The 27,521-nt window shown below is 50.0% G+C and overlaps 1 protein-coding gene across 3 annotated transcripts; it reads left to right on the top strand.

The window, feature by feature from the left end:
* Positions 1-564: 564 nt before the first annotated feature.
* On the top strand, positions 565-18,677 carry LOC144591246 (uncharacterized). 3 transcript variants are annotated; one of them, XM_078395523.1, is made up of 5 exons: positions 565-767; positions 13,667-14,640; positions 17,827-17,979; positions 18,093-18,226; positions 18,346-18,677. In XM_078395523.1, exons 2-4 carry the CDS (start codon positions 14,446-14,448, stop codon positions 18,102-18,104), a joined length of 360 nt encoding a protein of 119 aa, XP_078251649.1. In that variant the 5' UTR covers positions 565-767; positions 13,667-14,445; the 3' UTR covers positions 18,105-18,226; positions 18,346-18,677. The 3 variants fall into 3 exon arrangements, with proteins under 3 accessions (XP_078251649.1, XP_078251650.1, XP_078251648.1); XM_078395524.1 differs by lacking the exon at positions 565-767 and adding an exon at positions 6,144-6,280 and having other exon boundaries at positions 18,093-18,215; XM_078395522.1 differs by lacking the exon at positions 565-767 and adding an exon at positions 6,144-6,280.
* Positions 18,678-27,521: the final 8,844 nt, after the last annotated feature.

Genomic DNA, 27,521 nt, shown 5'->3' with positions numbered 1-27,521 from the left:
GGAAACTGATCTGTCAACAGACAAAAAAACACAAAATACTATTGTCCAAGATGCTCTGCAGTTTGAGGAGCATCCTCCCCTCCAAGATCACCTCCCATTAATCCAACTCCACCCCCAGGACGGAGCCAGCCTTCCCGATGAGTTTGTTAATCCTATTGGCTTCCGCAGCCTTCACCCTGCTGCCCCAGCACGACTGCGAAGAAGATGGCACTGGCTACCACCGATTGGTAGATTCTCACCTGAAATCTATGTCCTCTGGTTCTTAATGTCCCCACCTCTGGGTAAAAGGCTGTGCATCCATCCTATCTATTCCCCTCATGATTTTGCACACCTTGACTTTATTCCATCTGGCATTTCTTTATCCATTTCTTGGTTCTCCTCTGAGTTCTAAATGCTCCCATTCTTCAGGTCTAAAATTATTTCTGATGATTTATGAGTTTTTTAACACTCCCTTTAATTCCTCATGCCAGCCATGGATAATTCTTTTTTTGGGGGGGGGGGGTTGTGCATTAAACTAATTCTCTTTATTGTTCTTGATGTCAGATCACAGGGAAGATATACAACATAATAAAATTGATCCTGGGACATGTAATGAGAAGAAGGGGATTCGGTTGATCTATGTAAGGCCTGCTGAACAACGTAATACATGGAACACAACGGAACAGATGGAAGGGGAGCAAACATTCTTGGGATGGTATTCAACACCTTAAGCAGGTGACATCAGATGTCGAGTCACAAGATGAATCAACAAAATCAAAACCACCGTGGTAAGTAATCACTGATAGGTAGGTACATAGGTACAGATTCATATATTCACAAGATCTGAGTTTTAGAGATAGATGGAGAGATAGATAGATAGATAGATAGATAGATAGATAAGACTGGTCAATCCAGCTTTACATCTTCCTTTCCCCATCCCCCTCTTTGTAAAATACATTAAGCTGACTTCTTTTTGTGCCTATTGAGTAATGTTGGGTGGTTCAAATTCATGCGAGCATGAAGAACTCCAGTTGCTTTGAGTCTTCGGACCAAATAATAAAGGTGATTAGATAGGGTGGGGGAAATTCAGACAGGGTCCTATTTCTAAATCTTATTTAATGATCTATATCAGAAAGTGTACGTCATCAATACATTCTCTACCGATACAATAGGAAGGATTAGTATGCGGGTGATTTATGTGTTTGCAAAGACCGAAATAACTGTAGCGTAGCAGAACTTTTTATTTTAAGAAGCAAATTTGTGCTGGGGTAGGGGTAAAGAAGGAATCTCACCCTCTAGTGACCAGTAGGTGTCCCTGCTCAGGGAATGCTGCAAAATTGTATTTGGTAAAGGAGAATGATCACAAAATAATTCAATGGGTTTTACAAAGGAGGGCAGCACAGTGGCGCAGCGGTAGAGGGGCTGCTTTACAGCGCCAGAGCCCCGGGTTCCATCCTGACTACCGGTACTTGTCTGTGCGGAGCTTATCCGTTCTCCTGGGGCTGTGTGTGGGTTTTCTCCGAGATCTTTGGTTCCCTGCCACACTCTAAGCGCATAGAGGTTTATAGGTTAATTGTTTTGGTAGAAAAATATAAATTGTCCATTGTGTGTGTTGGATAGTGTTAATGTGCAGGGATCGCTGGTCGGTGCAGACTTAGTGGGCCGAAGGACCTGTTTCCGCCCTGTATAGCTAAACTAAACTACAAGTTAAAAATACAATGCTTACATATCTGTTGTGCTGCTACAAGTAAGAATTTTACAAGAGCTGCCATTTTTCCAGCGACAATTTGTGCCCTTCAAGTTCAGAGTTATCAAAAAATGTGAGAGCCTTAACTTGGCTATAAAGGCACATTGTCCAGGCGGTGGCAGTGGGTTGGGGTTGCAGGGGTCAGCCTGACCAGGCGATGCGTCGATGGCCTCCACCGTTGCTCCGCCGCTCCATGCTGCATCTGATCCACACGCATGGCCATTGGGAGCGGCACCTGATCTAATTGAACCCCAGGCTGTTGCAAGGCCTCCAGCGGCCCCATCTTGCCAATACGTGGATCTGGAACACGTCGTCCCGCGAACACGCCATCCCTCGCCTCACGCGACCATCACATCTCAGTCTCCGCGTCCAGGGTGCCTCCCAGGCATCTGATCTTGGAACACCCGGAGCGTCTCCAAGGTAAGAACCCAGCAGATCACCCGCACTGTTCGGACTGTTTTAATTTGTATTTTCACTTGCTTTTTGTAAAATGTGGGAAATTATTTTGATTAGAAAGGGCACCAGGAACTGCTACTGCAGAGTAAATAAAGGGGAATCATACGTCAGTATCATCTATACGTATATATCTGTCTATATACTAAAACTCAGATATTGTATATATATATATATATCCGTATCACTGTATCTGTGATGTCGCCAAAACGGTAAACTGTAGCGCCACAATTTTTGCCCACCTTAATCACCACTCTCATCGCCAGTGCCTATAATATTTTTATTTAGATTGGTCGTATATTTTTTAAGTTACAGAGGATTTAAAGTTAAAACATTTAATTTCTAACCGATTTCTTGAAGGTCTTCAGCGTGTGACGTCACAATGCGCCTGTGAGATAAGCTCGCGCCCCCCCCTCCCCCACAATTCATGCAGATATATATATATAACATGTGGACCTGCAGCCTAAACAGTAAACCGTAGCGCTACAATTTTAGCGCCACCTTAATCACCACTGTCCTGGCGGCTGTTTATAACAAGTTTTATTTAAATTGGTCGTATATCTTTTAAGTTAGAGACATTTTAAACTTTAAACCTCTCATTTCTAAACACATTTTTCAAACTGTTGTGCGTCTGACGTCACCATAGGGCACGCACGGCCTCTCCTCACTCGCACAAACAAGATGGACGCCGTTAGCGGAGCCGCCCGCCCGCAATCAGGGGCTCCCCTCTCCCCCACACCCGGGGGACACTCCCGAGCAGGAGGGAGATGGTCGGACTGATGGTCCACTCATCCTTCCCTTCCGTCCCTTCAGCCCATGCCACGGCGTCCTCGAGTTCCCCCTCTCGGCCGGGCCCAGCGACCCGCACCGTTACGTCACATAGAGCAAAGCGGGCAGCTTCTTCTCCTCCTTCAGTGGCCGCTTCCACCGATGGAAGCGCCGACGAGGGCCGCTGCCACCGACAGCCCCGTCACGACTTCAGAAAGATGGCGGCCTCCTCACGCTCCGCCATGTTGTGTGTGCCTCCCGCCGTGCCTCTATCCTCTCGCTTCTCTCCCCTCCCCACTCCCCCAGTCCCACCGCCGCCCGCCTCGAGTAGTCCCTCATCCGCTGCCCGACTCCAGTAGTCCCACCTCCGCTGCCCGACTCCAGTAGTCCGGCGCTACCTCCTCCTCCATGCAGGCTCGGTAAGTGCCTTTCGCCGCCAAGGGAGGGGAGTGGGGGCAGAGTGGGTGGAGGGAAGGGTGGGGTAGGAGGGGGGTGAGGGTGGGGGGAGGAGAGAGTGGGGAGAGGAGAGAATGGGGTATGGGGCAGGAGAGAGTGGGGGAAAGAGGGTGGTGGGGAAAGGGGGGGAGAGTGAGAGTGGAGCTAGGGAGGGAGAGTGGGACTGGGGAGGAGGGCATGGTGGGGTGGGGAGGAGGGAATAGTGGGAGTCGGGAAAAGGGAAGGGGACAGCAGGGGTGGGGGGGAGTGGTGGGGGGGGAGAGAGAATGGGGTGGGGGAAGGGGACAGGGGGGGACAGGGAAGATGGGAGATTGGGGGGTAGGGAGGGGGGGATAAGGGGGATCGAGTGGGGGGTTGAGGGTGCTACACCAATACAGAAGAGGCTTTGGGGGCAGGGCTCCTCAGTCACACCCTCTCCCCTTCCCTGTACCCCCTCATTGACGTCAGGGAGAGTGAGGGGGGGGTAGTGAGGGGAGGGGAGAGTGAGGGGAGAGAAGCGGGAGGAGATGGGAGCCCCCGATTGAGTGCGGTCGGTTCCACTAACGGCTGCCATCTTGTTTGTGCAATTGAGGAGAGGCCTTGCTCTGGTGATGTCAGACGCACAGCAGCCCTTGGAAAATGTGTTCAGAAATGAAAGTTTTTAAATTTAAAATCTCTCTAACTTAAAAAATATAAGACCTATTTAAATAAAACTTGTTATAAACAGTCGCCGCGAGAGTGGTGATTAACATGGCGCTAAATTGTGGCGCTATGGTTTACCGTTTTGGCTGCAGGTCCACATGTCCAAAACCAAATTTCAAAATCTCAGGGAGATATACATACATACAAATATATTTATATATACAAGATCTGAGTTTTTGTCGTATATATACGAGACCAAGTGGACTCGTTGCTCGTAGAGGGGGATAGGGAAGGGGAGAGGGTGTGACCCAAAGCCTCACCTGTATTGATGTAGCACCCTCAACCCCCCGCTCCCTATCCCTCACTCCCATTTTCCCTGACCCGCACTGTCCCGCTTCCCAACTCTCTCATCCCCCCACCACCACCCCCCCACACCTGCTGTCCCCTTCCCGCCACCCCTCCTCCTCCCCACCTCCACCCGCACTCTTCCCTCCTCCCCACCCTGCCCTCCTCTGCAATCCCACTCTCCCTCCCACACCATTCACACTATCCCCCACCACCCCCTTTCCCCCACCCCACCATTCTCTCCTCCACCCCACCTCCCCTACTCTCTCCTCCCCCACCCCCCCATTCTCACTGTACCCCTTCCCTCTCCCCCACCCCTCTCCCCTGACCCCCACACCCTCTCCTCCTCACACCATCCCCCTCCTTTCACTCACTGTCCCCTTCCCCCCCCACCCACCTTCCCCCCTTCCCCAGTCTCTCCTCATACCTGACCCTCACTGTCCCCTTCCCCCAACCCCCACTCTCTTTTCCCCCCACCACCACCCCCCCCGCAACCCTGCTGCCTTACCGCAATCCTCCTCCTCCCCACCCCCTCTTCCCTCATCCCCAGTCCCACTCTCCATCCCACTCACTCCCCTACTCCCCTTTCCCCCACTCTCTCCTCCCCCCACCCCCCCAATTCTCTCCTCAGCCCCTTTCCCCCACTCTCTCCTCTCCCGACTCCCCCACTCTCCCCAGCCCCACTCTCTCCTCCACCACTCCTCCCACCACCTTCACCCCCTCCTACCCCCGCCCTCCCCTCCACCCACTCCCCCACCCCATTATCACTGTCCGCCTCCCCCCCACTTCCCCACCCCCTGTCTCCTCTTCCCCCCCACACCCCCTCTCTCCTCCCCTTTCACTCTCAGTCCCCTTCCCCCACTCACCCTCCTTTCCCTGCCCCCCACACTCTTCCCTGCCCCCCACTGTCCACTTTCCCCCCACCACCTCCCCCGCTGGCCCCTCCCACCCCCACTCTCTGCTCCTCTCCCCTCCCCCACCCTCTTCCCTGACCCTCACTACCCCTTTCCCCCACCCTACTGGCCCCCTCCCCAGTCCCACGCTCCCTCCCCAGTCCCACTCTCCCTCCCATCCCCACTCGCTCCTCCCCCACCCCCTCCTCCGCACTCTGCCCTCTTGTCCACCTCCAATCTCCGCTGCACCCCGACCCCGTCCCCGACCTCCTCCCCCCCCACCCCCTGTCCCCGACCTCCTCCCCCCCACCCCCCTCCACTCTCCCTCCACCACCCTCCACTCTCCCCCCACCCCACTCCACTCTCTCCCCACCACTCTCTCCCCACCCCCACCACTCTCTCCCCACCCCCTCCACCCCCTCCTTGCCCACTCTCTCCTCCCCCCACCCTCCTCTCCAGCCACTCGGCCCCCACGCCCACTCCACGGAGAGCCGTTGCGGCGAAAGCCACTTACCGATCCGTGCAGGGAGGAGGAGGGAGCTCCGGACGACTCAAGGCGAGCAGATCATCGGCGGCCCGGTCGAGCTGGGACTCCTCGAGGCGGGCGGCCGCCCGGGGACTACTGGAGGCGGACATCGCAGCGGCTGGGACCATCCCAACCCTCCCCCACACACGGCCCCCACGCCAACTGCCCTACGCGGACCCGTTGGTGGCGAATGGCAGTTGCTGAGCGTGCAGGGAGGCGGCCGGAGCTCCGGAGCGCGACCGTTACTGTGGCCTGGCGGGGCCGCGCGCACAAGATGGCGGGGCCGCGCGCACAAGATGGCGGGGCCGCGCGCACAAGATGGCGGGGCCGCGCGCACAAGATGGCGGAGCGCGAAGAGGAGGAGGCCGCCATCTTTCTGACGTCGCGACGGGGCCATCGGTGACAGCGGCCCTGTTGGACGCCGCCATCGGTGGAAGCGGCCGCTGGAGGAGGAGGAGAAGAAGCTGCCCGCTGCGCTGCGGCTTGTGTGCGGTAACTAACGGTGCGGGGCGCTGGGCCCGGGCGGGAGGGAGGACTCGAGGATGCCGTGGGTTGAAGGGAATGATGCGTGGACCATCTGTCCGACCACCTGCCTCCTGGTCGGAGTGTCCCCCCGTGTGTGGGGAGGGAGGAGAGAAGAGAGGGGAGCCCCTGATTGCGGGCGGGTGGGCGGCCCCGTTAACAGCGTCCATCTTGTTTGTGCGAGTGAGTAGAGGCCGTGCTCGCGCTATGGTGACGTCATACCCACAGCACTTTGAAAATGCGTTTAGAAATGAAAGTTTTAAACTTTAAAATCTCTCGAACTTAAAAACTATACGACCAACTTAAATAAAACTTCTTGTAAACAGTCGCCAGGAGAGCGGTGATTAAGGTGGCGCTATGGTTTACCGTTTTGGTTGCAGGTCCATTACATAGAGGATGTAACTAGGAAAATTGACAGGGGAGAGCCGGTGGATGTGATGTTCCTCGACTTTCAGAAAGCCTTCGACAAGGTCCCACATAGGAGATTGGTGGGCAAAATTAGAGCACATGGTATTGGAGGTAGGGTACTGACATGGATAGGAAGTTGGTTGACAGACAGAAAGCAAAGAGTGGGGATAAATGGGTCCGTTTCAGAATGGCAAGCAGTGACTAGTGGGGTACCGCAAGGCTCGGTGTTGGGACCGCAACTATTTACAATATACATCAATGACTTGGATGAAGGGATTAAAAGTACCATTAGCAAATTTGCCGATGATACAAAGCTAGGTGGCAGTGTGAACTGTGAGGAAGATGCTATGAGGTTGCAGGGTGACTTGGACAGGTTGTGTGAGTGGGCGGATGCATGGCAGATGCAGTTTAATTTAGATAAGTGTGAGGTTATCCACTTTGGTGGTAAGAATAGGAAGGCAGATTATTATCTGAATTGTGTCAAGTTAAGAAAAGAGGACGTACAACGTGATCTGGGTGTCTTAGTGCATCAGTCACTGAAAGGAAGCATGCAGGTGCAGCAGGCAGTGAAGAAAGCCAATGGAATGTTGGCCTTCATAACAAGAGGAGTTGAGTATAGGAGCAAAGAGGTCCTTCTGCAGTTGTACAGGCATGATCACATTGAATGGCGGTGCTGGCTCGAAGGGCCGAATGGCCTTCTCCTGCACCTATTTTCTATTGTCTATAGGTGCAGGAGGAGGCCATTCGGCCCTTCGAGCCAGCACCGCCATGTGATCATGGCTGATCATTCTCAATCAGTACCCCGTTCCTGCCTTCTCCCCATAACCCCTGACTCCGCTATCCTTAAAAGCTCTATCTAGCTCTCTTTTGAATACATTCAGAGAATTGGCCTCCGCTCCCTTCTGAGGCAGAGAATTACATAGATTTGCAACCCTCTGACTGAAAAGGTTTTTCCTCATCTCCGATCTAAATGGCCTACCCCTTATTCTTAAACTGTGGCCCCTGGTTCTGGACTCCCCCAACATTGGGAACATGTTTCCTGCCTCTAACGTGTCCAACCCCTTAATAATCTTATACGTTTCGATAAGATCCCCTCTCATCCTTCTAAATTCCAGTGTATACAAGCCTAGTCGCTCCAGTCTTTCAACATATGACAGTCCCGCAATTCCGGGAAATAACGTAGTAAACCTACACTGCACGCCCTCCATAGCAAGAATATCCTTCCTCAAATTTGAAGACCAAAACTGCACACAGTACTCTAGGTGCGGTCTCATTAGGGCCCTGTACAACTGCAGAAGGACCTCTTTGCTCCTATACTCATCTCCTCTTGTTATGAAGGCCAACATTCCATTGGCTTTCTTCACTGCCTGCTGTACCTGCAAAACCACCCGGCTTTGTATCATCTGCAAATTTGCTAATGGTACTTTTAATCCCTTCATCCAAGTCATTGATGTATATTGTAAATAGCTGTGGTCCCAGCACCGTGCCTTGCGGTACCCCACAAGTCACTGCCTGCCATTCTGAAAGGGACCCATTTATCCCAATCTTTGCTTTCTGTCTGTCAACCAATTTCCTATCCATGTCAGTACCCTACCTCCAATACCATGCGCTCTAATTTTGCCCACCAATCTCCTATGTTGAAGGCTTTCTGAAAGTCGAGGTACACCACATCCACCGGCTCTCCCCTGTCAATTTTCCTAGTCACATCCTCAAAAAAATTACCGAAGATTAGTCAAGCATGATTTCTCCTTCGTAAATCCATGCTGACTCGGAACGATCCTGTTACTGCTATCCAAATGCTCCGCAATTTCGTCTTTTATGATTGACTCCAGCATCTAAATCCAGAAATGCCTTCTCCCTGATAGGCTCCAGTACAAGCTGTTCCAAGAATCCATCTCGGAAGCACTCCACAAACTCTCTTTCCTGGGGTTAATTACCAACCTGATTTTCCCAGTCCACCTGCATGTTGAAATCTCCCATAACAATACAATATACAATATAATACAATATATCTTTATTGTCATTGTACCCAGGGGTACAACGAGATTGGGAATGCGCCTCCCATACGATGCAATAATTTAGGTAATTTAGACAGCAGCAACCCAACGAAATGAAACAGTTGTAACAGTTTTGGACAGGGTAAAGTGCAAGTTGATCTATGCGTTGTGGCCATCCGGCTCAGCAGGACCGGTTCATAGCAGCTATGGCCCTGGGGATGAAGCTGTTCCTGAGTCTGGAGGTGTGGGCATAGAAGGCCTTGTATCGTCTGCCCGATGGAAGGAGTTCGAACAGACTGTTGCAGGGGTGTGAAGAGTCTTTGTGGATGCTGGTGGCTTTTCTGAGGCATCGTGTGTTGTAGATGCCCTCCAAGTCTGGTAGCTGTGTTCCGATGGCCCTCTGAGCTCTATGGACTACCCGCTGTAGAGCTTTCCTTTCTGCCTCCGTGCAGCTGAGGTACCACACAGGGATGCCATGCGTTAGGATGCTCTCTATGGTGCAGCGGTAGAAGGTCGTCAGCAGCTGTTGGGGTAGACCAGACTTTTTCAGTGTTCTTAAGTGGAACAGTCTTTGTTGTGCCTTCTTGACCAGCGCAGCAGTGTTCTTGGACCATGTTAGGTCCTCCGAAATGTGAGTGCCCAGAAACTTGAAGCTGGACACTCTCTCCACACTGTCCCCGTTGATAGAGATCGGGGCATATTCCCCGTTATGTGACCTACGGAAGTTGATGATCAGCTCCTTGGTCTTGGTGGTATTTAGGGACAGGTTGTTATCCGAGCACCAGTCCGCCAGGTTCTGCACCTCCGCTCTATAGTTTGTTTCATCCCCGTTGGTGATCAGCCCGATCACCGTTGTGTCATCTGCAAACTTGACAATGGTGTTGGTGTCGAATGCAGGAACACAGTCGTGTGTGAAGAGGGAGTAGAGCATGGGGCTCAGAACACAGCCCTGTGGTGTGCCGGTACTCAGGGTGAGAGTGGAGGACAGGTGCGGGCCCATTCTCACTGCCCTCCATAGCATTACATTTGCGACATGCCAATTTTAGCTCCTGATTCAACTTGCACCCTATGTCGAGGGTACTGTTTGGGGGCCTGTAGATGACTCCCATTAGGGTCTTTTTACCCTTACAATTCCTCATTTCTATCCATACTGATTCTACATCTCCTGATTCTATGTCACCTCTTGCAAGGGAGTGAATATCACTCCTTACCAACAGAGCGACCCCACCCCCTCTCCCCACCTGTCTGTCTTTTCTATACGTTGTGTACCCCTGAATATTTTCCCAGCCCTGGTTCTCTTGTAGCCATGTCTCGGTAATTCCCACAACATCATACTTGCCAATGTCTAACTGAGCCTCTAGCTCACAGGTGTCAAACACAAGGCCCGTGGGCCGAATGCGGCCCGCCACGTCATTTTATGTGGCCCGCGAGAGCTTAATTGTCATTGGTCGTATATCTTTTAAGTTACAGACATTTTTAACTTTCAAACTTTCATTTCTCAACGCATTTTTCCAAGTTGCTGTGCGTCTGACGGCACGGCCTCTCCTCACTCGCACACACAAGATGGACGCCGTTAGCGGAGCCGCCCGCAATCACCGCCTCCCCTCCCCGCTCTCCCACACCCGGGGGACACTCCCGAGCAGGAGGGAGATGGTCGGAGTGATGGTCCTCATCCTTCCCTTCCGTCCCTTCAACCCACGCACGGCGTCCTCGAGTCCCCCCTTCCACCGATGGCGGCGTCGACGAGGGCCGCTGCCACCGACGGCCCGTCGCGACTTCAGACTGCGCGCCTCCCGCAGCGCCCCTCTCCCCTCGCTTCTCTCCCCTCCCGACGCTCCCAGACCGGCCCCGCCCGCCTCGAGTAGTCCCACCTCCGCTGCCCGACTCCAGTAGTCCTGGGCTCCCTACTCCCTGCACGCTCGGTAAGTGCCTTTCGCCGCCAACGGCTCCACGGAGGGGAGGGGAGAACTCGATCTTGGTAAACACAAATTCCCCATGTTTGGTGTTGTTTGTTTATACTTAGTTTGAACAATGTTTAATTTTTTCAGCTTCAGCTTTCACATGTAAAGCTTACAGCATAAATATCTTAAAACAATTATTCTTCAGAATGAGAGTCGGGGGAGAGGGGGACATAGAAAGGGAAGTGTAAGGTGTTAATACGAGACATCACGGAAAATGGAGAAAAGATCATTGTTAGCTAGGAGAAGGTGACAACGAAGCATGCAGAGAAAATTTAATCAGGGAAATAGTCAGACTGGTCAGAGAATTTGGAGGGGGAGGGATGGGGAGACGGGGAAAGCAAGGGTTATTTGAAGTCAATATTCATACCACTGGGGAGTAAGCTGCCCAAGCAAAATATGTTGTGCTGGTCCACCAATTTGAGCGGGCCCTCACTCTGACAGTGGAGGAGGCCCAGGACAGAAAGGTCAGTACGGGAATGGGAGGGGAAATTAAAGTGTTTAGCATTTTGGAGATCAGGTAGCTTTAGGTAGACTGAGTGGAGTCAAGGATCGAACCTGGGTCTCTGGCGTTGTGGGGCAGCAACTCCACCATCTGTGCCACTGTGCTCCCTTATCTGCTTCAACCACACAAAATACAGGGGGCGCCACACAATGGCTGCCTCACCTACAGTCTGTCTGTCCTTGTTTTTGCCTTCCAGCACAGTGAGGAATGTGGAGGAGTCACTGTGGTGGATGTTCATGTTAAAATGTATTTTGTGTGTCCTGTTGTTTTTTTACCAACAATGCCCACGGCGGGTATGGCAAGGCATCCAGCACATCACCAACTACAAGACCAGCAACCGCACGACTGCCGACGGCGACGCCTCGCTGGCAGAGGAACTTAACTGTTTCTTTGCTCGTTTCGAGGTGAAAGCTACAGTGGCAGACATAACACCCTCTCCAGCACCTGACAGCTACACCTTCACTGTGCAGGAGTATGATGTTAAGCGCGTGCTCAGAGCAGTGAATCCCAGGAAAGCTGCAGGCCCCGATGGTGTGACGGGCAGAGTGCTGAGGGAATGTGCAGACCAATTATCTGAGGTCTTCACAAAAATCTTCAACCTGTCCCTTTTAAAATCCACCATCCCTCCCTGCCTGAAGTCCGCCACAATCATCCCACTGCCGAAAAAGTCTGTCATCAGCGGCCTTAACGACTACCGTCCGGTAGCACTCACACCGGTCATCACAAAGTGCTTCGAGATACTGGTCCTGCAGCACATCAAAGCCAGCCTCCCACCCACCTTCGACCCACACCAGTTTGCCTACAGAGCAAATAGGTCTACAGGGGATGCCATCGACACTGCTCTTCACACTGCACTGACCCACCTTGAACACCAGGGGAGCTATGTGAGGATGCTCTTCCTCGACTTCAGCTCTGCCTTTAACACGGTCATCCCGAGCAGACTGGTCACCAAACTTTCTGACCTTGGATTTTCCCAAACCATCTGCCAATGGATCAAGGACTTCCTGACCAACCGCCCCCAGACCGTCAAAATAGGCCCTCACCTCTCCTCCACCATTACACTGAGCACCGGCTCACCACAGGGCTGTGTGTTGAGCCCCATCCTTTACTCCCTCTAAACTCACGACTGCGCCCCCACCCATCCCACCAACACCATCATCAAGTTCGCGGATGACACGACTGTGGTTGGACTCATCTCAGGAGGAGATGAGACAGCCTATAGGGATGAAATCCAAAGGCTGGCAGCATGGTGTTCAGTGAACAATCTTGTCCTGAACTCCTCCAAAACAAAGGAACTTATAATTGACTTCAGAAAAACCAGTGTAGAATACGACCCACTCTACATCAATGGGGTCTGTGTGGAAAGGGTACCCGCTTTCAGGTTCCTGGGTAGGCACATCGCAGAGGATCTTACCTGGTCTACCAACACCATCACCACAGTAAAGAAGGCACAGCAGAGACTCCACTTCCTGAGGATCCTCAGGAAAACCAACCTGCAGGAGAAGCTCATGTTGTCCTTCTATCGCTGCTCCATCGAGAGTGTGCTGGCATACTGTATAACCACATGGTATGCCAGCTGCTCAGAAAAGGACAGGAAGGCCCTTCAGAGGGTCATCACGACGGCCCAGAAGATCATCGGCTGCTCACTGCCCTCCCTGGAGCACCTGTTCAGCCTACACTGCCTCAGTAGAGCAGGCAAAATAATAAAAGATCCATCCCACCCCGGCCACCGTCTGTTTGTTCATCTGCCCTCTGGTCGACGTTTCAGGTCGATCAAATCCCGAACAAACAGACTTAAGAACAGTTTTTACCCCAGGGCCATACGAGAACTGAACACTACCTTTGCACTAGGCAACACCGTTAAAAAATCTTGTACTTAATATAATTGTATTTATTTGTTTTTGCATTTATTGCATATATGTTTGTACGCACCGTCAGGATTGGCTATTTTTTTAATTTCGTTGTACTCGTTGCAATGACAATAAATGAATATTATTATTATTATTATTATTATTATTGTTATGACTGTATGACAAATGACATTTCTCATATGATGCCAAACATAATCACAGATTAGGCAACCGGTTTGCAGACCCATTACATTTAGTATCCCAAGAGTGAAGCAGTGTGACTATTCGCATGGGGTAGTTACGTTTTTTCAGGGAAAGTCATTCATCGTTTGAACTGTAAAAAAAATAATTATTGTCTATTATTAATTAAATTAATATTGCATTAAGAATTGGAATTAGAGTCCAAATAATGCCTAGAATTATACAATATGGTAAATGCCATTAGAGCTAAATGTACAAAAGATATTTTGTAAACTATGACTTACACACTGCACTAAAATGTAAGTTGTTTGGAAAAACTCAATGTCTTGTTTTCAGAAGAATTTAGATTTATACAATTAGTTTGTACTTTTGGTGCTGATCAGAAAATGTTATTGTTCTACTTTTAACTTTGTATATTTCTCATTTATCTTATTTAGCTGAAATCTTTGCAAGTCAATGGCTACCGTACCCATCGTTCTATTCAGGATCGAGTCCAGCCCCCGACATCTGGTATAGATGAACAGATCAGACCCATGCAACGTAAACTTTGTTCCTTCCATTCCGATATGTGTGCATCCACATTGAGCTAAATGGGAGGATTCAATGTCCATGCTGTTGGATTGTAAAATACCCAAGTGGAATATAAGGTGTTCTTCCACTTTTGAGTGTGGCCTCGCTCATATTGATGGAGGTGGCATTCTAGGTGAGACAGAGGTTCACATGCTCCTTCCTTGTCTGCTGCACGCAGTTTTCCAATGTGGCCTCCTACATCGGTGAGAGCAGGGGTGGATTGGGTGGCTGTTTCTCTGAGCACCTGTGCTCGATTTGCCGGGATCCGTTGGGTCTTCCGGTTGCTGGCCAATTCAGCCCCCCCGTCCTACATTTGCCCTCCAATCCAAAGCTGCCTTCTATACTGGAGTGGGGCCAAATGCATTGAGGTGGGACAGCACCTTGTGTTTCGCTTGGGTACCTTGTATCCTAATAGCATGAACGTTTTGGCAAACACCTGCCCACTTGGATGTGCACACATTTCTCCCTTTCCATTCGTTTCAACTTACATAGATCAACCTTTAGACCCTACCTTCTTTTCTATGGTATAAGAACATCTACATGTCCCATCTTCAATACGCTCTGAAGTACTTCACCTTCTGGCGACTTCGCCCCAACCCATCTGAGACAACTGTCACTGCCTTTCACCTCAGCAATCGGCTGGCCAATGCAAAGCTCTGTGTCCTTTTGTGGTGAGCTGGTGAAGAATGAGGAATTCCCCAAGTACCTCAGAGTTACCCTGGACCGCACCCTCATCTATCGCGAATACCTGAAGAGGGTGGCTGATAAACTGAAAGCAAGGGTCAACATCATCAGGAAACTTGGGAGAAGCAGCAGCAAGAATGACCATTGGCTGGACTTGGTGAGTCACAGGCAAAGTAGGTTTAAACAGAGCGCCAAAGGCAAGTTTGTAGTCTTTCAGTGAGGATCGGGAGAAGCACATACCTTCAATCTGATCAGAGGAAGGCAGGTTAAGAGTGAGTGCGGGGATTAGCTGAGCAATTAAGTTAGAAGATTGGTAAATTGGCCAATAAATTAATTGAACAGCTCATATAAGAAAGGCTTGCTCAAGGGGAGCGGCCTGTTGGGGAGTGGCCTTGTTGAGGTAAGTGCCTTGTGAGTAAAGTGCGAGTCTTTGGCTCGAGAGTCTCCGAGAAAATGAGAGTTTCCTGGGCAGGATCTACAGTGAGGTTGTCGCACCAAGGATGCAGGAAGAGCGATGGTGGGGTGACTGGGAGAAAAGGGAGTAAACGTGGAGACTCCGGTGGCTGTGCTTAATGAAAACAAGTACGCCCTCTTGGGAGCTGTCGGGGCAGAAGACGCTTCCAGTCTGAGCAGCGGACAAGTCGGTGGCTCCAATCCTGACAGTGAGACTTGAGACAGGAGATTATGTGGCGGCAGGCAAGACTTAAAGATGGTCTGTTGCCTCCCTGGTACCCGGGTTCAAGATGTCTCGGACCGACTTCAGAACATCCTCGAGAGGGAAGGTGAACAGCCAGAAGTAGTTGTGCACGTGGGCACGAATGATGTCAGGAAGAAGAGGAAGGAGGTTCTGCAAAGTGAGTTCCCGGGTGTTTATTTCTGCAGGGTGGTTATTTCTGGATTGCTTCCTGTACCTCGTGCTAGTGAGGGCAGGAACAGGGAGATAGGGGATATGAATGTATGGCTGTGGGGCTGGTGCAGGGAGGAGGGATTTAGATTTATAGACACCCAAATATTTGTCACAGCCTAGAACTAGCCAAATCTCTAGATGTCAGACAAAAACTATGACTTCCTGGTGCAGAATGCAATTAATTTATTAATTTTTGATCATTGTACTTTTTTTGAAAGAAAAGTGCACTCATTTGTTTCCATCAGTTCTTGTAAAATGAAAACTTTATGGTCCAATCTTTCAAAACAATAATTATCACAAATTAAATATGATTTATTACTGTGTAAATTATATTGAAGGTAATAGTTTCCAATATTTGTTTATTTTTATAGCAATATATTTAGTTACTTAATCAGTATCCTATTCAATTATTACAAGTTAAATATGATTTATTACGATGTGCAAATTTTATTAAAGATAATTGTACCAAATATTTTGAATCGTTTTTTTATAACAGTGTTTTCAAATACACAGGACGTGATGTTAAAATCCAAAGTGCCAACTCTCAACCTGCTCCCGGTGGTGATGGAAGGCTAAAGCACTCACCTACGCTTCTCCGATGTTGAGAAAGGCTGGGCAGACACGTCATTGGGGTTATCAAGTGGACTCCTATTTTCATCGACTGGGCCCAAGATGTCTCCAGTAGGCTCAGCGGTGTGTTCTGGTGCCCCAGAACCACCCCCCTCTGCATCTGCCTAGCCGGCTTATTTGGGAGACCAGATGTGGTCTTTCCTCTTCAGCCAGAGCCACTGCCTACTCCGCTCTGCCACCCCTGGAAGGCTAAAGCACTCACCTACGCTTCTCCGATGTTGAGAAAGGCTGGGCAGACACGTCATTGGGGTTATCAAGTGGACTCCTATTTTCATCGACTGGGCCCAAGATGTCTCCAGTAGGCTCAGCGGTGTGTTCTGGTGCCCCAGAACCACCCCCCTCTGCATCTGCCTAGCCGGCTTATTTGGGAGACCAGATGTGGTCTTTCCTCTTCAGCCAGAGCCACTGCCTACTCCGCTCTGCTTTCATTGTTGGCCTGGCGTAGGGCTTGTCCGCTGATCCCCAGGTCCTTCATCAGTCTTACAGTTGATGTTGCCACGAAGCTCCGACATCCAACTTCTACCGGGCAGATCTTTGCTCCCCGCTGTTCTGCCTCCGCTGCAAGCTCTGTATATTGCAGTTTCTTTCTTTCAAAGGCTTCCTGCACAGCATCCTCCCAAGGGTCTGTGAGCTCCTCAAAATACACCACGCGCTGAGAGTTGGACCAGAGGACAAGATCAGGCCTCAAGTTGGTGATGGCCATCACTGATGGAACCGTAAGCCGCTGGTCCACGTCCACCAGCATCTGCCAGTCCCGGGCTGCCTCCAGCTGTCCAAACCTGGTCCTTGGTGGAATTTTCCGTTGCCTTTGGTCTCCCTTCCGAACAAAGGCAATTGACATAACTGGGTCAGTTGTTCTGTGCAGCAGGGCATTGTTGGTTGTTCTCCTGCTTTCCAGAGTTGCTGCCAGGCATTTGAGCACTTGATTATGTCTCCAGGTGTACCGTCCTTGGGAGAGGCTCACTTTACACCCAGTGAGGATGTGCTTAAGCGTGGCTGGTGTTGAACACAGGGGGCATGATGGATCTTCACCCAGCCATTGGTTGGGATTTTTATATTTATTTATCAGTATTCTATTCAATTATTACAAATTAAATATGGTTTATTACTATGTGTAAACTTTATTAAAGATAATTGTTCCAAATATTTTGAATAAGTTTTTATAGCAATATAATGATCTAGTTATTTGACTAATAAAGTGTGATTGTGATTGATTGTGATTATTTAATCAGTATCCTATTCAGTGAGCAACTGAAAACAGGAACAGAAAAGCAGGGCTCAATGTCAGCAACTACATGAAGGCAGATTGTTTAGGAGACGAGGCTGTCGCCACACGGTTGCCGAGGTGTCGCCTGTCTGCTCGTGAGTCGTCTCCAAAGAGTCGTAGCGTTTTTCTGGTCGCCGCTGGATTTTGAGATGTTGAAAACTTTTCGGCGACAGTGAATTTGACGCCGATAATCGTAGCTTGACATCTCCTGACGTAACAGGTGACGTAGGTTGTCGCCAGGTGACGTAGGTTGTCGCCAGTGTTGACCGGTGAATTCCATTAGTGACTACCTATGTCAACCGGCAACAGGTACAGAGTTCCCTGACTGCACCTGTACAATGTCATGTTGTGTGGCAGCTGCTGTCTCCATTCTCTTGCATGCAGGCAATTCACATTGATCTTTTTTTTTTTTACAGATGACCAACTATGTGTCTTTTTCAAAAGCCAAAGAACAAGATACAAGAGTTCTCTTTTCATCCATCCATCCACCTTTTATTTCCAAAAATTAATTACCTGTATCTTACCTATTTATGTTGCAGCTCATGCAACAGGCAACAGAGGCCAGACAGGCCATGGCACAGCCCCGGACACCACGTGACACCTTCCTGGGATTCGTGAAGAATGAGCTGCTCAAGATCCCAGATAACGTGTGGTTTAACTACACCATCACTGCCCATAACTTCTTCCAGCCAGTGAATATTTTCAGTGATTTTTGTGGGATTTGGGGGACATTTGACTTTAATATTTGATCTTAAAATTTATAGTTATGTATGAAATATTCACACTTAATTCATGTGTGTTGCAGAATCTGCTGTAGATGGGAAACATGGGACAGCAGCAGATGGGACGGGCTCTGATGGGACCACCACAGCAGATGCCACTGATGGGACCACCACAGCAGATGCCACTGATGGGACCACCACAGCAGGTGCTCACCAGGTATCTAATTTTGTAATGCTTTGTGTGAATTGGAGTTGGAATTCTTTGTCACCCACAGCTTGGTAAAAGTTTTGATTTCTTTGCCTTTCGCTTAATATTGATATGTTTCTGTGTTGCAGCCACAGTCACTGATGGGACCACCACTGATGCCACCACCAGTGATGCCATATTATCGGCAGGCAACATCATTACCATCACAGCAGGCATACACTGTATTGCAGCCGGCAATAACAGATGAGCCCTGCCTTAACACACCCACACTTGCACCAGTGACACCAGGGCGTACCCCCAGAACAGAGACCCTGGACGCAAGTGTGGATTTTAGTTTGGATATTCAATCTGATCACCCATCACTGTAATGTGTACACATAAATGACGTTAGGTTTTGCATGTTTTTGCACTTGAATCCTGTTTGAAGTTTATTAAATTTTATTGAGATTTATATTTTTATCTGCACTGTTGTATGTTCTCATCAACCTTTATTTAAAAAAATGTTTGTTTCAATAAAGGAAAATTTTGACATTTTGATAAAAGATTGATGTATGAAGTTATTGTATTTCAGATTAGTTTCTCATGGCATCACTTTCAAATAGTCAAGATGCAGAATGAATGGAAACCCTACCATCCACCCTCTTTAATAGGGATACAGGGTGATTCCATTGCTTTGGAGGCCACAATGACGTCAATTTGTATGGGAAAGCACCAACCGTAAAACCACATGTATTTCTATGCAATTCACAAAGACTTGCAAAAATATATATGGAAGCTATTATTGTGCACATATTTAAACTCCAAAAAAGCTGCCCCATGTTGCTTTAAACATATCTGAACAAAAAGGACGCACTAGAACATAGCACTAATATGTACAATAAACACTAAAGGCAGCTAATATATGTTACATTCATTAATGGATCCTATTGGAATAGCTGCCGTATGAACATAGTAGAGGACATAGCCCTCCAGATTTGGGCTACCGGTGTACCCCCGAAACAACTTCCGGATAGGGAGAAGGTAGAGAGTGCAAGAATCCCTGGGGCCATTTCCTACAGTGACAGGTATCCCCCTTTGGAATAAATATGCTGGGAGATTGCAGGCAGCTATAATGGGAGGGAATTTTATTTTCCCCAATATTGACTGGGACTGCCAAAGCACCAAGGCCTGAGATGAGCTGGAATTTATCAAAAGTCTGTCAGGAAAGATTTCTTAGGCAATCTGTAAAGGGCCATATAAGGGGGAGGGCAAAGCTTGACATACTCTTAGGACATTGGTGGGTGAGCCTTTTGGGAACAGCAACCACAATAAAAATATGAGCTTTGAAATAATGATGGAGGGGAGGCAGCGGTTACATTTCTGAATTGGGGCACGGCCAACTTTGATAGAATGAGACAGCAATGTGCTAAAGATGATTGGAGGAGGACAAGAATGTCCAGAAAAAGTGATAGTGAGAGTTCAAAGCATACTTGTGCCAGTTGGAGGGAAGGGCAAGGCAGCTGGGAGTTTAAGGTGAGAGGCGAAAGATTTAATAGGAAACAGAGGTGCAACTTTTTTACTTGGTGAGTGGTGGGTATATGGGACGAGCTGCCAGAGGAGGTCGTTGAGGCAGATACAATAACGGCATTTAAAGAAAGCAACATTGGACAGATATGTGGAAAAGGGGTAGAGTGATGTGGGCGAAATAAGGACAAATGGAACTAGTTTAGATGGGGCATTTCGGTCGGCATGGACGAGTTGGACTGAAGATCTTGTTTTGCTGCTCTATGCTAACAAGTACATTAGCTTCCCCAAAGACAGGGGTGGAGGTGAGAGTGGGGTTGGGGAGAGTAAGAGTGGGGCAGGGAGAGGAGAGAATGTGGGGGGTGGGGGGGAGGAGAGAGTGGGGGAGAGTGAGACTGGGGCTGGGGGAGGAGAGAATGGGAGGGGCGGTGGGGGAGGAGAGTGGTGGAAAGGGGGGTGGTGGGGAATGGGTGGGTGGAGGAGAGTGCGAGTGGTGGTGGGAGGGAGAGTGGGACTGGGGAGGAGGTTGGGGAAGGGAGGAGGGAAGAGTGGGGGAGGGAGGAGGGGTGGGGGAAGGCGACAGCAGGGGTGGGGGGAGGAGGGGGTAGTGGTGGGGGGATGATAGAGTGGGGGTGGGGCAGAAGGGGGACAGTGGGGGTCAGGGAAGATGGGAGACTGGGGGGTAGGGAGGGGGGATATGGGGAATTGAGTAGGAGGTTGAGGGTTCTACACCAATACAGGAGAGGCTTTGGGTCCAAGGCTCCTCGGTCATACCCTCTCCCCTTCCCTGTACTGCCTTTAATTGCGCTCCCACTCCCCTGGAGGAGCACGGCACCACAGTGAAGGAGAAAGAAGATGGCTGCTGGCAGGACAGTGTCAGTGGCTCCCTCTCCCCTTTCCCCTCCCCCACACCATTCCCCCCCCCCCACCCCTCCCCTCTCCACCCCCCATTGAGATTCTTTTTTTTTAAACAGACAATTTATTTTAAAGGAAAAACGGGATTTCCCCAGGTCACAATGGAAACCCTACGAGGAACTTGGTCCACTAGTTCCTCGTAGAGGGGGTACAGGGAGGGGTACAGAGGTCACAGGGAAGGGGAGAGGGTGTGACTGAGGAGCCCTGGACCCAAAGTCTCTCCTGTATCGGTATTGCACCCTCAACCCCCCCACTCAATGCCACTTATCCCCCCCTCCTCCCCCACTGACACACTCCACCCCCCCACCCCCACTTGCACCTCCCCTGATCCCACACTCACTCCTCCAACTCTGCCACCACCCCCCTTCCCCCTCCCCACCCCTATTCCCCCCTCCCCACTCCCACCTCCCTCCCCTGCCCCCACCCGCTCTCTCCCTGCTCGCACCCCACTCTCCCCCCACTCCAATCTTACCTCCACCTCACCCCCACTCTCCCCCACCCCACTCTTCACTCCTCCCCAACCCTACTCTCCCCCACCCCACTCTTCACTCCTCCCCCACCCCACTCTCCCCCACCCCCCCCTCAACGGGCCCGGGCGATAGCGGGGAGAGCATCTCCCTCCTGCTTGGTGTGTCCCCCGGGTGTGGGAGAGTGGGGACAGTGTGACGAGAGAGGAGAGAAGCGAAGGGAGAGGGGAGGCTGTGAGGAGCTGTGCGGGTGGGTGAGGGGCTGCGAGGTGGTGTGGAAGGTCTGACGCTGATGGTCTGTGAAGGGGTGTGAGGTCTGAGGACGTGAGGGGGTCTCTGGGGGGCTTTGGGTTCAGTGATGAGGGTGTCTGGGGCTGTGGGGGTGGGCGAGGGTGAACGGATGGCAAGATGGTAAAGGAGAAGAGGGTGAATGGGGTGGGGAAGGGCTAGTATGATGTTTGGGGAAGGGACTGGTGCGGGGGTAAAGGAAGGTGCTGGAGGAGGTGGTGGAAGTGGCGGGAGGATGGGGTTAAGAGAAGGGGCAGAAAGCAGTGCAAGAGATTGGATGGAGGGCAGGGGCTTGGGAGATTTGGAGGTGGGGTGATGGTTTGGGGAGGCACAGTGGTTGCATCATTTGAGGGGAAAGAAATGCAGTGACTGAAAGATCCATCAGGCCTCGGCAGAGTTTAGCGCAAGTGTTCTGTGGAACGGTCACTTGTCTGAGCCTGGTCTCAGCGATGGAAAGGACGCCACATTAGGAGCACTGAGTACAGTAGATGAGGTTGGAAGGGGTGCACATGAACCTCTGGCTCACCTGGAAGGGCTTTCTGGTCGCGAGATGGATTATGAAGGAGGAGTTATGAAGGAGGATTATGAAGAACGTAGTAATGCAGTGTGACGCTAGTAGCTATGCTCTTGGAGGAGTGCTACTCCATGAAGGCCACCCCATAACATATACATCAAGGACAGAGACTGAAACGCCATACGCCCAGATCCAAAGAGAGATGTTAGCGATCGTGCACAGTTGCCGCAAATACCAGCACTACATCTTTGGAAAGTCAGTGCTAGTGGAATCAGATCACAAGCCCTTACAGGCATCTTCCTCAAGCCTTTGCTGTCAGCACCAATGAGACCACAAAGGATGCTCCTCAGGTTGCAACACTATGACTTGACTGTTATGTACAAGCCGGGAAAGGAGGTGCCTATCGGTGATGCATTGAGCAGAGCCAATCTACCGGAAAGTGAACCTGATCTGGAACCAATCATGATCAACATGATGGATCACATCGCCGTGTCACCAAAGAGGTATGCACAGTTCCAGACCTGCACAGCCATGGAATTGAATGAGCTCCATGCTATGATCATGAAGGGCTGGCCTGACACAAAACAAGAAGTACCACACTCCATCAGAGAGTACAGGACAGTGAGAGATGAGCTTTCTGTACTGGATGGCATCATATACAAAGGAATGTGCATAGTGGTGCCACCATCCATGAGACAACAACTGCTCGAGAAAGTGCAAGAGTCAAACCTCGGTATCGTGAAATGCAAACAGAGAGCCAGAGAAGCCTTGTACTGGCCATCAATGAGCCAGCAGATAGAAGAGCAGATTGAGAGATGCCCTGAATGCAACACCTACCAGGCTGCTCAACACTCTGAGACGATACATGCTACTCAACATCCTGATCTACCATGGGCAGAGGTAGCATCTGACCTGTTTGAGTGGGAAGGGTCCATGACAGTTGATTACTATTCCAAATTCATCGAAGTAAATCAACTCTCCAAGACGAACAGTACATCAGTCATTGATGCCCTGAAAGAACAATTCAGCCGCCATGGCATACCAGAAACGTTGAGGATGGACAACGGACCACAGTATGTCTCATCTGGATTTGAAGCATTCTGTGCAGAATACCAGATAACCCACCAGAAGTCTTCCCTGCATCACCCTCAGCCCAATGGGGAAGCCGGGCGTGCTGTACGAACGGTGAAGTGTCTCTGGAAGAAATGCAAAGACAGGCATCTTGCATTACTGGCCTACCGTACCACCCCCCTTGCCAGCTGTAACCTGTTATCTTCACAGCTACTGATGGAACACAGGCCGAGGAACAAGCTCCCAACTGCAAGGAAGCTCCTTCAGCCAAGGCCCTACAACCCAGCAGAGGTCAAGCAACGTTTGGACAAAGAGAAGGCCAGGCAAGCCCAATACTACAACCAGTAGGCTGGTCAGAACTTTCCAGTCTTGAAGCCAGGCGATCCAGTCAGGATGACACCGCTACCGGGAAATAAGCAGTGGTTGCTGGCCACTGTTCTGGAACATCATGGTACTCCCAGGTCATATGTTGTTGACTGTAACGGCCGGAAGTACAGGAGAAATCGCAAAGACTTGCGGCTAGCTACGCACCAGGCTAACCGCAGACCCAGCCATTCAACTGACTGCATGACCACCCCATGGCCTACCATCAGACCGGAGTCATCGGCACAGATGAAGTCACCGCCCCAGCCAGGACCAGGTCATGCACTGCGTACATCAGATGAAATTCAACCGAGTCCAGGGCTAGGATGTGATTCACCATGTCAGTCGTCAGCTACCAGCCAGACCAGGTCTACACAGCCGACCACATCAGATGGAGGTCAACCCCATCCAGCTCACACAGTAATTCCACAAGCTGAATACACTACCAGGAGTGGACGCATTAGCAAAAAAAACAACCGTTTGGACTAGTAAATATGTAACAAGTGTGTTTAGACAAAATTAATGTTGGTGGAGATATTATAAAATAGGAAGCACAGGAAAAGTTATTTCAATTGTTTTGGTTAATGTTTATTAACAGTATGGAAAAGAAATCCATTTGAAGTTGTTGTGCTTTGTTCTAATACGTTATGTTTTATAGATGTATTGTTTTTATATGAAAGAAGGGTGGTGTAAGATATTGTACCTGCTTGTAAGAGGAAATGGCATTGTACCTGCTGGTAGGAGGATATGAGGTCACGGCTAGGTGGCAGAATGAAAGGAGTTCAACACAGGACACAGCGTGTGCGACTCCAATATGTGACACTTCTAGTTGGTTCTGGTGGGTTGCTCCTGCTTGTGAGTTGGCATCCGTGGCAGGTCTTGATGAATTTTTCGGCATCTCTGGCCATGACACTTTGCTCCGCAAATTCCGTTTGGTACCGACTTTGTCTAAATGTCCTTCATTAGCCAATGACACGATCCTTGGCCGTAGTGCCTGCGGGATCACCAATCTGCTGCCTCTCAGCACACACTGACCAATTACACTAACTTCATCTTTTATGGGAACATATGCTTTGTAAGGGCATTGGTCCCATTGCAGACCGCAGCCGTCGCTGTACCCGGCTGACAGGCTCAGCAGCAGGTCGCAGCTTTACCCGGCTCACAGGCTCCGTGCTGGGCCCACAGTCCCCACGAGGCAGAGTCACACAGCGCGTGGTCTGAACCCGCTGGGTCCTACTGCCCATCCCCTACTACAGGGAACCACAGCAGGGGTTCCACTGGGTCTCCTCCTTCTCCCTCTAGCCAGGCGACCATAGCTACTCCCCGCATCGGTCCTCCTGCCCCCCTCTGCTCTGTTAACCCACCACCCCCTCAACATAGATCCCCTCCAAATCCGCCTGCCCCCCTGTCTTCACACGACCCCAACCCCCACACTTGCTGGGTGTTCACCATCCCCCCTGACCTCCCCCTTTCAGACACCGAACGGGCTGTCCACAGCAGAGGCCTCACCTTTGTTCCCCTCCGCCCCCACATCAACGAGTTCAGGGTCCGCCATGATGTGGAGCTCTTCTTCTGTCTCCTCCGCCTCCAAGCCTTTTTCCATGGGAAGGAGTCCACACCCCCCAGTGATGACACCTTCTCCCATCTCCAGCGGACCCCCTCCTCTTGGACTTCCCCGGTTGGCCATCTACCCTCACTACAACTTTTCATCTCCAACTGCCGGCATTACATTAACCGCCTCAAATTCTCCACTCCCCTGACTCACTCTAACCTCTCCCCTCCAGAACGTACAGCCCTCCACTCACTCTGCAACAACCCTAACTTAGTCATCAAACCCACTGACAAGGGAGGTTCTGTGGTATTCTGGTGACCTGACCTCTACCGGACCGAGGCCAGACGACAACTCTCAGACACCTCCTCCTGCTTATCCTTGGACCATGACCCCTCCGACGAGCACCAGACCTTAATCATCAACACCATCACGGACCTCAGCAATTCCGGCGCTTTACCCTTTAATGCCTCCAACCTTATCGTTCCCCAGCCCCACCCGGCCCGATTTTACCTTCTACCTAAAATCCATAAACAGAACTGTCCTGGCAGACCCATTGTTTCTGCCTGTTCATGTCCCACCGAACTTATTTCCACCTACCTCAACTCCATCCTATCCTCCTGGTCAAATCTCTCCCCACATACGTCCAAGACACCTCACATGCTCTCCGTCTCCTCGATAACTTCCGGTTTCGAGGCCCCCACTCCCTCATCTTTACCATGGATGTCCAGTCACTCGACACTTCCATCCCCAACAAGGATGGTCTTGAGGCCCTCCGTTTCTTCCTCGACCGTAGAACCAGCCAATTCCCATCTACTAACACTTTCCTCCGCCTAGCAGAGCTGGTTCTTACCCTTAACAACTTCTCCTTTGACTCCTCCCACTTCCTCCAAACCAGAGGCGTAGCTATGGGCACTCGCATGGGCCCTAACTATGCCTGCCTCTTTGTCGGGTGCGTCGAACAATCGCTGTTCCAGACGTACACTGGCCCCATCCCCGAACTCTACCTCCGCTACATCGACGACTGCATTGGTGCTACCTCTTGTACCCATGCAGAACTCACTGACTTCATAAACTTCACTACCAATTTCCATCCTGCTCTTAAATATACTTGGACTATCTCCGACATCTCCCTATCGTTTCTGGATCTCACCATCTCCATCACAGGAGACAGACCAGTGACTGACATCTACTACAAACCCACTGACTCCCACAGACTCCCTCAGTTTCAAATGGCCTCCCCTTTATTCTTGGACTGAGGCCCCTGGGTCTGGACTACCCCAACATTGGGAACATTTTTCCTGTATCTAGCTTGTCCAGTCCTTTTATATATTTTTTACGTCTCTACAAGATCTCCTCTCATCCGTCTAAATTCCAGTAAATACAAGCCCAGTCTTTTCAATCTTTCCTGGTGTCCCCCCATCCCAGGGATGAATCTTGTTAACCTAAGCTGCACTGCATCAATAGCGATGACGTCCTTCCTCAAATTAGGAGACCAAAACTGCACACAATACTCCAGATGTGGTCTCACCAGGGCCCTATACAACTGCAGAAGGACCTTCTTGCTCCTATACTCATATCCTCCCATTTTGAAGGACAACATGCCATTAACTTTCTTCACTGCGTACTGTACCTGCACGCTTACTTTCAGTGGCTGGTGTACAAGGCCACCAAGTTCTCATTGCACTTCTCCTTTACCTAATCTGACACCATTGAGATAATAATCTGCCGTCTGGATAATCTCACATTTATCTACATTATATTGCATCTGCCATGCATCTGCCCACTCACTCAACCTGTCCAAGTCACTCTGCAACCTCCTTACATCCACTTCACAGTTCACACTACCACCCAGCTTTGTGTCATCTGCAAACTTGCTAGTGTTATTTCTAATTCCAGTAGGATGCATAAATGATAAGCCTTGAGTAATATTTAAAGATATAATAACAACTTTTATTAGTTTTGCCTTGAATTGTTCAAAAACAAATCTGGGTTACATTCACAAACGACTTCAGATTTTTATTTGAGTCAATCCTCATTTTAATGCTTCTCTTACATGACTGTGATTATATAAGGCACCATTTTGACCGTGTGTGAGCACTAGTGCTGGATACCACTGCACCAATAATCCTGAGAGCAAGAGTTCGGGTTGTTACGAGTTTGCTGTTTGAATCTTAACACCATAGTGGTTTGAGAATTTGGAAGTGTGCACCTTAAGGCGCAGTTGTTGGAAGGTCATACAAGTGCATTCTCAGGTGCCTTTCTTTTGAGACCCACCAACTTACAAGAGGTACAGCTGTATCAATTGGTGAACTGAATTGTGGGCAATCAGTGATGACATTGCCAGCATAAATATTGACTGGGAATTAATTGTATAAAATGTTAAAATTATTAAAAATGTGCATATTTTTTTCTTTGTAAACGCAGAGAACAGATTGAAAGTTCGAGTCTGGAAGGAGAAAGTAGCCAGAGCTGTCTTCCCTGTCGACCGTTATCTAACATCATTAATGTGATGGGTAGTGATATTTATGCACAAACTGTTTTAACATCATGCCGTTGGAATAACATTCATATCAATTTCTAAACTGAAGTTTTCAGTTAATGTTAATGTAATTTATTAATTCTAAACTAATG

Source organism: Rhinoraja longicauda, unplaced genomic scaffold, assembly GCF_053455715.1.
Source record: "Rhinoraja longicauda isolate Sanriku21f unplaced genomic scaffold, sRhiLon1.1 Scf000754, whole genome shotgun sequence".
Classification (NCBI taxonomy): domain Eukaryota; kingdom Metazoa; phylum Chordata; class Chondrichthyes; order Rajiformes; family Arhynchobatidae; genus Rhinoraja; species Rhinoraja longicauda.
This window is presented reverse-complemented; position numbering and strand designations above follow the sequence as displayed.